Source organism: Pipistrellus kuhlii, unplaced genomic scaffold (genome assembly GCF_014108245.1).
Source record: "Pipistrellus kuhlii isolate mPipKuh1 unplaced genomic scaffold, mPipKuh1.p scaffold_m20_p_39, whole genome shotgun sequence".
Lineage (NCBI taxonomy): Eukaryota > Metazoa > Chordata > Mammalia > Chiroptera > Vespertilionidae > Pipistrellus > Pipistrellus kuhlii.
In genome coordinates this window covers 3,355,094-3,367,512 of record NW_023425539.1, presented here as the reverse complement: position 1 = coordinate 3,367,512, position 12,419 = coordinate 3,355,094, and the positions used below count along the sequence as shown (strand labels likewise).

At 45.0% G+C, this 12,419-nt stretch overlaps 1 protein-coding gene across 1 annotated transcript; it reads left to right on the top strand.

Moving 5' to 3' along the window:
* The first annotated feature begins 5,657 nt into the window (after window positions 1–5,657).
* CRYBA1 (crystallin beta A1) lies at window positions 5,658–12,075 on the top strand. Its single transcript, XM_036408662.1, has 5 exons — window positions 5,658–5,727; window positions 6,936–7,054; window positions 8,928–9,069; window positions 11,003–11,145; window positions 11,797–12,075. The coding sequence occupies exons 1-5, from the start codon at window positions 5,683–5,685 to the stop codon at window positions 11,942–11,944; spliced, it is 597 nt and encodes a 198-aa protein (XP_036264555.1). The 5' UTR covers window positions 5,658–5,682; the 3' UTR covers window positions 11,945–12,075.
* Window positions 12,076–12,419: the final 344 nt, after the last annotated feature.

Below are 12,419 nucleotides of genomic sequence, written 5' to 3'. Positions count from 1 at the left end.
ATGTGGTCTTTTCCAAATTCAAAGAAAACACTTTTCAATCTGATCATGTTCCTGAAGTTTCTTGCCGCTTGCTCCCACTTGTGTCTATGAAAGCCTGGAAGAAGAGATCTGATTTGGACAATTACTAATGTACAATAGTTACCATTTCCTGAGCTCTTCCTGAGCGCCTCATGCTGCCCTAGGTGCCTTCCTCTCCCTTCACCTGATGTCAGTGGGCCAGGTAGGTATCATCCTCCTCCTTTATGTCAGAGGGACAGGGTTGCCCAGAGGAAAGAATATGGGCTTTGACTCACATGTACATGCATTCAAGTCCCCACTGGGTTTCCTGGCCCAGAATGTGGCCCCTCAGAACCTCAGTTTACTCATCCGTAAAATGGGTGTGATAATGACCTACTTTGTGGAGTGGTTGTGAAGATAAGAGAGGCACCTTCCGGTTCATAGTCAATGTTCAGTGAGCTGTAGTCATTGTTATTATGGATACACAGGAGAGATGCAAACCCAGCTGGGGAGAAGGGATTACAAGGTGGTGGCTCCCTTCATTCCCACCCTGGGGGTGGCTGTGTCCTGACCTTCCTGGGAAGAGATGGTAGGGAGGGGGGCTGGAGGTAACCAACATGGGCAGGTGAGGCAACAGTTCCAGGCAATGTCAGAGGGGGGATCCTCTAGATCTTGGTTTAAAACCATATTGAGATAATATTTGAAAAGCATCATGGTTAGCGCGGTAGGTCTGGTCATCCTTTCCCATCCTCCACGCACCTAAGGTAATTGAGGAAAGTGGAGGGAAGATAGGCTGGGGCTGTGGATGACTTCAGCAATGTTTGATGGATATTGGCAAATCGTTTGCACAGTAACTCCAACCCCCTGCCCTCCCCATACACACACACAATAGTTTTGTGCATGTGTGTTTGGCCTTTTCAGTCAAACATTAAAAAGCTCCACTGTTCTGTTGGCTTAAACAGTCTTCACTGGACTAACTCTTCAGTAGGGTGTAAAGCTCCCAAATTAGCCCTAGCTGGTTTGGCTCAGTGGATAGAGTGTCTGCCTGTGAACTGAAGGGCCCCATGTTTGATTCCGGTCAAGGGCATGTACCTTGTTTGCAGGCACATCCCCAGCAGGACGCAGCTGATTGATGTTTCTAACTCTCTAGCCCTCTCACTTCCTCTCTGTAAAAAAAATCAATAAAATATATTTTTTAAAAATAAAATAAAATAAAGCTCCCAAATTAAAATATTGAAGCACAAACACAACACAAGCAAGTCGGTGTGGCCAGGGCCCAGCCACAGTGGCTCAGTGACTGAGCGTTGACCTATGAACTAGGAGGTCAGGGTTCAATTCCCAGTCAGGGCACATGCCTGGTTGCGGAATCGATCCCAATGATAGACGTGCAGGAGGCAGCCAGTCAATGATTCTCTCTCATCATTGATATTTCTCTCTCTCTCCCTCCCGCTTCCTCTCTGAAATAGGTTAAAAAATATATTTATTTTTTAACAGTGTGACCATGTCATGGTTACCTCTGTGTCTATAGAGTCACAAAACCCACCATAGGATTAATTTATTCAAGTATTGATTGTCCGGGTTGGGTGGCTCAGTTGATTGGAGTGTCATCTGGTGCACCAAGGCAGGTTTAATTCCTGCTCAGGGCACATACTTAGGTTGCAGGTTCAATCCCCAGTCGGGGCACATCCAGGAGGCAACCTATCGATGTTTCTCTCTCATCTCTCTCTCTCTCCCTCCCTCCTTCCCTTCCTCTCTCTCTAAAATTAATAAAAACGTATCCTCAAGTAAGGTTTAATTGAGCTAGGGGTCATGCCCAGAGCTGTAGATGTTGATGAACGAGACAGATGAAGCCCCTGCTTGAAGTCTCGTGAAAGAAGCAGGAACTGAGCAATCACTTTCTTTATTTTCAAGAATACCTTTAATCATTTTTGCTAGAAAATACGTTCACATTGTTCAAAACTCATAAAGTACAGAAAGATACATAGTGAAGAGTTCTGTTCTACCCCTGAGCCCCAAGTGCCTCAGTTCCCCTCCTTGGGGCCAATATTTCTAGCTTCTGAAGGAATTTCTACAGCACGATCAATGCAGTAATTGGAGGAGTGCAGAGTTCCGAGAGAGCACATGGTGGGAGTGCCTACGCCAGTCCAGGTTTAGGGAATGAATGAATGACCAAACAAGTGTTTCTCGAAGACCCCAATTCTGTGGAGGAAGAGAAGAAAAGGTGAGAAAGAACCACCAGCCATGGACCCTGATGCCTTAAGCCCTGTGCAGCCCCCAGTCGGCCAGAGACTGGGGTTCTGGCTGTGATCGCCCCTGAATGCGACTCTGCCCCTGGCCAGCCACTGATCCATTCATCACCAACTCATTTAGCAGCAAAGATATCCTGGCGCAGTGCATCATGCTTAGCACCAGGCCTGTCCCCTTGGAATACTCTGCCCAAATCTGCAAACGCTTGTGAACCTACCAGAACTTGCCCCCCGAGTTTTGGTTCTGAGAACAGGGGACTCTGCTGAACCTTGGCTGACGTGCTGGCAGAGGGATTAGGAAAACTATGCTGGGAAGGGTTTCTTTTCCCCAAACTGGTTTTCTACAGTATCTGTCACCAGGAAGAGGGCAGGGTAATAAGTAATAAACCAGCAATGTATCGGGCACATAGCATCTTCTTTTTTGGAGTTGAGAGAGGCTGAGTGACTTGCCCGGAGTCACCCAGACAGGAGCTGGGATATGAACCTACATCTGCTGGGCTCCACTCCACTCCACTCCACTCCACCCCTACTTCTCACAGTAGCTGAGATGCTTAAACAATACATCTCCCCGTCAGGGCTCCTGGGGAAGCCCATGAATCCCCTACATTACCCTTCTCAATTGTGCTGACCTTCCTGAGCGAAATCTTTCTACCCATTAGGGTATTTATTATAGTACCTTGGGCCTGTGAGACTGCCAAGGGCCTAAACCAGTATATTAAAAACCTAAGAAGATGCCCTAACTGGTTTGGCTCAGTGAATAAGAGGCCTGCGGACTGAAAGGTCCCAGGTTCGATTCCAGTCAAGGGCATGTACCTGGAATGCGGGCACATATACCCAGTGAGGTGTGTGCAGGAGGCAGCTAATGGATGTTTCTCTCTCATCGATGTTTCTAACTCTCTCTCCCTTTCCCTTCCTCTCTGTAAAAAAAAATCAATAAAATATATCTTTTTAAAATACCTAAAAAGATGTATAGGCTCCAAATTTTTAAAAGAAGATTGCAAAACTGAAATGAATGTTTAATAAAATAGCTACAGTAGGCATGTCTACTAGTCAACCATAACTGAATTTACTAGTAACTCTTACATATTTACATATAAATATATAGTATACAAAAGATTTCCAAGAACAGAGCGAATATTATTTTTTCTTAATAAAGTTCAGAATTAAAATAATCCTTCACATTTTTTAACTATAAAGACTAAAACTGTATTTCATAACTGGGAAGTGAGGTGCATTTAAAAACACACACACATATATTTGTATTGATTTCAGAGAAGAAGGGAGAGGGAGAGAGATAGAAACATCAATGATGAGAGAGAATCGCACCCCCACTGGGGATGGAGCATGCAATCCGGGCATGTGCCCCTACAGGGAATCGAACTGTGACCTCCTGGTTCATAGACTGATGCTCAACCACGGAGCCACGCCACCTTGTGAGGTGCATTTTGATGTGTTGGAAAGGACACGTGGTCTTAGGAAGGGCCTGGGGTGGCGGGAGGAGTCTGGAGAAGGGCAGGGGACAAGCACTGGCCTCCCAGCTGCTTTGAGATGGAGACCACAGCAGCCACCGCCGCCAGCCTCACCCACAGCAGCGGGGCCTCTCTGGATTTCTGGTTCCTGAGTTTTAACAGAGGCCTGAGGGATGCCTGCCCGGCAGGCTGAGCCACCAAAGCTCTGGGGATCAGGGCGAACAAAGCAGAGGGAAAGCAGAGTGCTGACGGGGCAGAGGCCGCCCGCCTGCAGGCCTATAAGAGCAGGGCCCCGGAGCAGGTGGCACCACATGGAGCCCCAGGCTGTGCAGCGAGCGCTGGGTGAGTAAAGGCCTGAGGGCTGCTCTGGCCCTTCCTTCCTTTCTCCTGCAGACACGTGCCCAGGAGGGGCCCCAGTGTTAATGCGGCCAGAGCCTCCGAAGATGGCTGGAGAAGAGTGGGAGCTCTGCAGGGAGACAGCCTTCTCTGGCCACCCCGAAAGGAGTCACTAATAAGGCGAAAATCACTCTCCTAGCCATCACCACTGGGAGGGGGCATGAGGCTGTGATAAATGCTCCTAGGGCATAGGGAGAACGTATAGGGGGCAGGAGCTTGGAAATGCTTATTCAGAAGTTCAGAACGGGAAGATATGCCACATTGGCACGCATCAGTCCCTGGGCCAGATCCTAGACAGAGGGAAGGGCCATGAACGGCTGTTCTGAGTCAAGAACCTGGACGCACAGATGCCTGTCTTCTTTCTTCTTTCCCTCCCTCCCTCCCTTCCTCCCCCTTTTCTTCCTCTTATCCTTCCCTTCTTTATTCTTCCTACCATCTTTTCTGTCTACCTAACCTCTGTGAGACTCAGTATCCTCATCTGTAAAATGGGGATCCTGATAGTATTTACCTCACAGGCTGGTTGTGAAGATTGCATGTTTTAATGCATGTAGATTGTAGAGGCTATAGGACAGGGTCTGGTGCAGTGAGCCACTGTTAGGTGTTAGCTATTATTGTCCCCTTCGCTTCCCCACTTTCCTTCAATAAGCTGTTTTCAACGGCGCCCTTGCCCCCATACCAACCTCCCAATGCCCCAACGTGGACTCCGCTCGGTGCTGCAACGTTCTCTCAGGAGACCCAGGCCCTGCCCTGAGATGTTCTCCAGGACATAGTCAGTGGGAACACAGATCAGCACTGTGACGAGTGCTAGAAATCAGGGAAGAAAACAAGCTGCTGCAGGCCCGGGGAAAGCAGCCAAGTCTCTCTGAGGGGCTGGGCAGGTTGAGAGGCAGAGAAGTAGGAGGGAATAGGAGCATGGCCATGCACAGCCCGTCAGTTGGAGGGCCGTGAAGAGCTAGGTGAGGGGAGACCACACACTGGTAAGATGAGGGATTGGACTAGATGGTTGCCAAGTTTACATTAGGGTGTGAGACTGAGGCAATGCTGCCACCTGTAGGGGCTACCTGGAGGCTGGCGAGTGAACAAGAGCTACACTTTAAAAAAACACACAGACAGTATTTTATTAATCTCCCACGGAGAGGAAGGGAGAGGGACAGAGAGTAGAAACATCGATCCGCTGCCTCCTGCACACTCCCTACTGAGGATGTGCCAGCAACCAAGGTACACGCCCTTGGCCAGAATCGAACCTAAGACCCTTAAGTCCGAAGGCCGATGCTCTATCCACTGAGCCAAACCAGTTAGGGCACAAGAGCTACATTTATCAAGAGGTCACAATGCCTGTGCCATGCTTTACCTGCATTATTGCTTCCTGTCCTTCAATAACTCTGCATGGAGGCTCTGCTGATGGAAGACAACAGACTCCACTAGCGAGAGGCAGAGCCAGAAGCCCAACCAACATCTCCCGGCTGGACTCCAAGCCTCCTTTACTCTCCCTCTGCTCCAGCACCTCGTCTCCATCCCACAGGCCATGTCATTGGTGTGTGTTCTGTCTTCCAGGAACCCTTCCACCCGCCAAAATGGCTCAAACCAATCCCATGCCAGGGTCCGTGGGGCCATGGAAGGTAAGCCCTCCCCCACCACATGGCAAAGTTCACAGGGGAAGGTCCATCCAAGGTCCAGATGTTTTTTTTCAGGGAGGATCTTTTAGGATGTCCCATTTGGACAGAAGGATGACCCTGGAAGCCCATGATGAGTGGGAGATAATATCTAGTTTTCTAGTTGAGCTCCTCTCTGTGCCGCTAATATCATCTTAAAGTTGAGCAGCCCAGAGTAAATTAGGCCATGGAGAAACTGAGAGCCCGGAAAAGAGAGATTTGCCACCTGGTCAAAAATAAGTAATAGGACCCAGGTCTTCTGACTCTCAGCCTGAACTTGGTTGTAACTATTGCCTGAAGCAGCTGATTCTCAGTCTGACCCTCTACCCTCTTCACTGGATCAACTTGAAGGCCAGTTCACAGCTTTGGGAGTTAGCTGTCCTCTAGCCAGATTTAAGAATTCTCATTCAAGGCATGGAAAGGGTTCATTACAACTCTTTCTCTATACCTTAGGTTTCTATAGCATGTTTGGCTGGAGAACCTAAGTAATAATCCCCAGGGAGCCTCTGGACCTCCCAGAATCCTGGCCCCTAAGCCACAATTATGCAGGAAGCTTAGTGAATAAGAATCCTTGAGTCCTTGATCTGTCTACTGGGCCAACTATTGTTCCTAAGAGACCATCCTATACAATAAAAGGCTAACATGCAAACAGTGGAACGACCAGTCGCTACGACGTGCACTGACCACCAGGGGACAGATGCTCAACGCAGGAGCTGCCCCGTGGTGGTCAGTGCACTCCCACAGGGGGAGTGCTGCTCAGCCAGAAGCTGGGTTCACAGCTGGCAAGCGCAGTGGCGGTGGCGGGAGTCTTTCCCGCATCCACGGCAGTGCTAAGGATGTCTGACTGCCGGCTTAAGCCACCAGTTGGACATCCCCCGAACACTCCCAGACTGCAAGAGGGTGCAGGCTGGGCTGAAGGACTCCCCCCACCCTATTTCCTATCATAAACCAATCCCCCACACCTTATCCTTATCCTGGGCATGTGAACACCACCAACTAGTGGCATTAACTCAAACATCTTCCTATCCGTCTATAGTGAAAGAGACCTCATCAGGCATCCTGGGCTAAGCTTAGTGAGAGAAGACACAGGGTCACACATAAGCTACACAGTTGACCAGTGACTCTGTTTTTCCTGATGTATCACATTTTCTCTTTTCCATTCAATCTCATTTCAGATTACCATCTATGACCAGGAGAACTTTCAGGGCAAGAGAATGGAATGCACCAGCTCCTGCCCAAATGTCTCTGAGCGCAGTTTTGATAATATCCGATCTCTCAAGGTGGAATGTGGCGCGTGAGTATGGACCTCAGCAGAACCTCAGGCCCCTTACTGCCAGTCCCCTTAGACTTGGGGCCATAAAGGTGGGAATTGGGGAGGAAAATGTTCCCCAGACTCTACATGTGTAATTTAGTGACTCAAAGCTAGAAGGTACATGAGGTTTTAGTGGCTTGGTACTAGATTTGTGGGGTATTAAAGAAATATATAGCCCTAGCTGGTTTGGCTCAGTGGATTGAGCGTCAGCCAATGGACTGAAGGGAGGGTTTGTTCCAGTCAAGGGCACATATCTGGGTGGCAGGCTCCATCCCTGGTGGGGAGTGCACGCGGAAGGCAACCATCGATATGTCTCTCGCACATCAATGTTTCTCTCTCTGTCTCTCCCTCTCCCTTCAAATCTCTCTAAAAATTAGTGGAAAGATATCGTTGAGTGAGGATTAACAAAACAGAAAGAAGAAAGAAAGAAAGAAAGAAAGAAAGAAAGAAAGAAAGAAAGAAAGAAAGAAAGAAAGAAGGAAGGAGAAGGAAGGAAGGAAGGAAGGAAGGAAGGAAGGAAGGAAGGAAGGAAGGAAGAAGGAAGGAAGAAGAAAGAAGAAAGAAAGAAAGAAAGAAAGAAAGAAAGAAAGAAAGAAAGAAAGAAAGAAAGAAAGAAAAAAAGAAAGAGAGAGATATCCTGGGTTGGGGCAGTGACAGTAATCAGATCTATGCTTCTGGACCCCATAGGCTGCTACCTAGGATTCCTTTACAACAGCCCCAGGACCCTTGAGGTTTTCTTGCCTTCAGAAAATAGAGAGAAAACAGCCAAGTTGCAGCCTCTTTACAACCAACTCCCCTCCTATATGGCTCAGAGAAAGAGCAGACATCACCAATGTCTCTGTGTAAAAAGGAACTCAACTACAGCACTAGAGAGTCATGTTGGTTTATATTTAGCTGTCCAGGGGTTTCTGGTTGATGGTTAATCTCTTCAGTGAGGAAGACCTTGTTTTGTCTTCTGACTCTTGGCAGGATAGCTGAGGCTTTATCATCAGCTTGAAAACCTAAGGAAAGGACTCTCATTTGGCCTTGGCCAGCAGTTAGCAAACTGAGGCTCGCAAGCCACATGCAGCTCTTTGGCCCCTTGAGTGCGGCTCTTCCACAAAATAATCTGTGCGATTGAAACGTACAGTGTGATTGAAACTTGGTGGCCCATGTGTAGAAGTTGGTTTTTGGCTCTCAAAAGAAATTTCAAATGTTGTACTGTTGATATTTGGCTCTGTTGACTGAGATTGCCAACCACTAGCCTAGGCAGGTGCTCACTACCAAAATTGAGCTTTTTAACTTCTTAAAAAGAATTATACTTTAAGGTATTGTCAGTAACTGAAGCCTGGTTGTGAAAATATGATCTGAGCAGTCTTATAAATAAGGTATAGGTATGCAACAGCAGGAGAAAGAACCCACAAAGTGACAAGGAAACAAGAGACTGTAATCCATCAGTTGCCTATTCAACCCTTTGACGCCTTAGGAAGAAGCCAATAGGTTTAGCTGGAGCCAAAGCAATAGTCAGTCACGTTATCCTGAACCTGGAGCCCCAAGTAGAGAACAAGGCAACTAGGAGAGAAAGGAAATATACCTTCAGACTGACTTTGCTAATACACATTACTCAGGCTAGTGAAGTAGACCCTTTCAGTGGATGATCCCAAAATAAACGCTATTTATAAACCTGCTTAGTGTGGCTGCCAGCTCATGTCCCACCTTACTAGTATGTGTGATGAATGTATTCTTTTGTATGGCTTGGTTAGAATTGGCTTGATATTTTATCCCACTATTAACACCTAAAGCAAAAATGCTTCTCCCCCGAGGCCAAGTAGAACTCTGAACATGAGGAGCAAACGCCACTAATTATCTTTGGCAGCTGGATTGGTTATGAGCATACCAGCTTCTGTGGACAACAGTTTATCCTGGAGAGAGGAGAATACCCTCGCTGGGACGCCTGGAGCGGGAGTAATGCCTACCACACTGAGCGCCTCATGTCCTTCCGGCCCATCTGTTCAGCTGTGAGTCTCTGCAATTTTTACTTCTGTGCCTGTGGGGAATGGAGCAAGAGAGAGTGCATATGGACTGACAAACCTGTTACTTCTCATCAGTTATGCTGAAATGTGGCAGGAAGAAAGAGAAAAGTAAAAAAGGGAAGAAAAACACTGGTCTCTCTATTCTAAGTTGGCCATTTGATTTTTATTTACTAGATAATAATTTCAGTAAGCTAAAAGTAAATGCCTTCCTATTTATAGGTGGCAGGAAGTGGATACTCAAGAGCCCAGATCTCCAAAAAGTGCAATGGGGTACTAAGTGAGAGCCTTATAATAAAAAAGTAAATCCTTAGCCAGTTAAAATTCAATCCGTGTAACATTTTACCCAGAAACAGGGAAATACTGAAGTAACCTTTCAATAAGTGGGATAACTGAAGAAACAGGTAAGTTTCCCAGTGTCTTTTATCTTTGATTCATAACCTTCTGGTTTCTAATACTAAGCATTACTCAATGCTGCATCAGTCTAGGATACTTCCTAGTCTTTGGAAGTTCAAGTAGACACAGGATAATCAACAGTTTATTGAAAATGATTCTTTATTGGGAAGAGTGAGGCTGGGCTACAACCTTTCCAAACATTTGTCTATATCATGTGGTTTTTTTCCTCATGATTTTAACGATTTCAACTTAGTTTAAAATCCTACTGAAGCCCTGGCTGGTTTGGCTCAGTGAATGGAGCGTCAACCTGCAGACTGAGGGGTCCCAGGTTCGATTCCCATTGAGGGCACATGCCCAGGTTGTGGGCTTGATCTCCAGTAGGAGGCAGCGGATCAGTGATTCTCTCATTATTGATGTTTCTCTCCCTCTCCCTTCCTCTTTGAATTCAATGTGTGTGTGTGTGTGTGTGTGTGTGTGTGTGCGCGCATGCGTGTGTGTGTGTGTGTGTGTGTGTATACACACATAAATGATTTTATATATATATAAAATACTACTGAAATTCAAGTAGTAAAGAAGGTAACCTAAAGTTATAGATCTAAAATATACTGCCTTATCTGGATGTTTGCATCTCACTTTAACTCTGCGTTTTTCCTAAGTATATACTCTGATGAGTTTTTAAAAAAATATGTACACCCAAGTAACCAATATTCTACTCAAATATAAAACAATTCCATCATCCCATAAAGTTCCCAGTGTCCCTTTCCAATCAATTGCTCCTCCTCACGTTGTATCACCAGAGCTAATTTTGGCTGTTTTTGTATTTCATACAGGTTAGTCTTTGCATTAAGAAATACTTGTATAAAAATAAAAAATAAAAAATAAAATTTAAAAATTTTAAAAAAAGAAATACTTGTATAGCCGGGACCGGTTTGGCTCAGTGGATAGAGCATCGGCCTGCGGAGTTAAAGGTCCTGGGTTCGATTCCGGTCAAGGGCATGTACCTTGGTTGAGGGCACATCCCCAATAGGGGGTGCAAGAGGCAGCTGGTTGATGTTTCTCTCTCATCAACGTTTCTCTCTGTCCCTCTCAATTCCTCTCTGTGTAAAATCAATAAAATATATTTTAAAAAATACTTGTATAGTATTCACATCCCTACTGGACTTTTAGATTATTTCCAATGCCACAGACACACACTTACTTTCCCTGTTAATTTGTGGGGCATTTTTCCACATTAGTGAATATTAATCCCTTGGCTGTGTGTTACAAGTACTTTTTTCCCCCTGCTGTTATATTTTTATTAGTCTTTTGTTGTTTCAAAGTATAGTACCAGTTGTGTGTACATTTCAAATGTTAGGGTATTAAATAGGATTATGGGTAAACTTTTTCTTATAAAAAATTGCCTTAAGTATTTTTACCTTAATGATCATGTAAACCAGGAGTGTTTTGATTTTGAAAAATATGGTAATCACAGAATTAAGATAGCCATAACACTGGTACTAACTTAAAAAAAAATTCTGGATTATAGAATCATAAGGAGTCCAAAATTACCATCTTTGAGAAAGAAAACTTTATTGGACGCCAATGGGAGATCTTTGATGATTACCCTTCCTTGCAAGCCATGGGTTGGTTCAACAACGAAGTTGGTTCCATGAAGATACAATGTGGGGCGTAAGTGCAGAAACTGTTGGAGCACATTTCAAAGTAACTCTTGTAGCTATCAAGTTTGAGACTATTAATATAGCAATGTTCATGTCTTATCAAATTTCATATATTAGCATCATATTGTATGGCTGTACCAGTCTAGTTATTTGTAATTTTGAACCTTAAAATCTTGGTACCAATCTTGGTCAGTTTTTCTCTTTCCCAAGACTCCCCTAGAGTCTATGGAATCAATTGTGTTGACTACTCATACCTTTTTTTCATGATCAAGGTTAATTTTAATATATATTTGTTTTATTGATTTTTTTACAGAGAGGGAGAGGGATAGAAAGCTAGAAACATCGATGAGAGAGAAACATCCATCAGCTGCCTCCTGCACAGCCCCCACTGGGGTTGTGCCCACAACCAAGGTACATGTCCTTGACCGGAATCGAACCTGGGACCTTTCAGTCCGCAGGCTGACGCTCTATCCACTGAGCCAAACTGGTTTCGGCAAGGTTAATTTTTAACCAAGTATAGCCATTACTTACAAGTGGTGCCCAACACATTTTCTAAGTCTAAAAGCATTTCATACAATGTGCTGAAGAAAGAGGTTGTTTTGGAGTATTGACCAGTTCCTAACTAGGTTTTAATAGGCCAATGTGCTTTTGAATTTTCTAGTTGGGTTTGCTATCAGTATCCTGGATACCGTGGCTACCAGTATATCTTGGAATGTGACCATCTTGGAGGAGACTATAAACACTGGAAAGAGTGGGGTTCTCATGCCCAGACTTCCCAGATTCAATCGATTCGCCGTATCCAACAGTAGTGGATTAAAAGCTCCAAGAGAATTAATTCCTCAAGCGCGAGACCTTGTTAAGCAATCTAGAATGAGCTTTATGTTCTGCTCAGACACTGCTTACAAATGTTAGCTGCTGAAATACATAATAAATGTCATTTGAAAGAGACTGAATTAACTAGTATGCTTTATACAAACCACATTTAAATGGCTGCAAACTTTTAGAAACAAGTTTCAATAAAAACCCTGATTTCCGTGTCCTTGGAAGTCACTTACCAGCCCAACCACAATTATTCCCCATTTCAAATAACATTAAAGCATATAATCCAAATGTACCAGTCTGCAGTGACAGATACACTTTTGGCAAATGTTTCTGCATATTTCCCCCTACCTTAATAATGTTGTCAGCATTTCAACTTAGTGACAAATCAATGCTAAACAAACTTAGAAAATTTCTTAAATATGCATTAGCATATATTTCTACATGAGGTTATGAATAAATCCA

Excerpts from the sequence above, each read along its gene's own strand:
- CRYBA1 (XM_036408662.1), top strand. The coding sequence starts at position 5,683 with ATGGCTCAAACCAATCCCATGCCAGGGTCCGTGGGGCCATGGAAG. Across the intron at positions 5,728-6,935 it reads GGTCCGTGGGGCCATGGAAG|ATTACCATCTATGACCAGGA; the intron begins GTAAGCCCTCCC and ends ATCTCATTTCAG. Across the intron at positions 9,070-11,002 it reads TCCGGCCCATCTGTTCAGCT|AATCATAAGGAGTCCAAAAT; the intron begins GTGAGTCTCTGC and ends TCTGGATTATAG.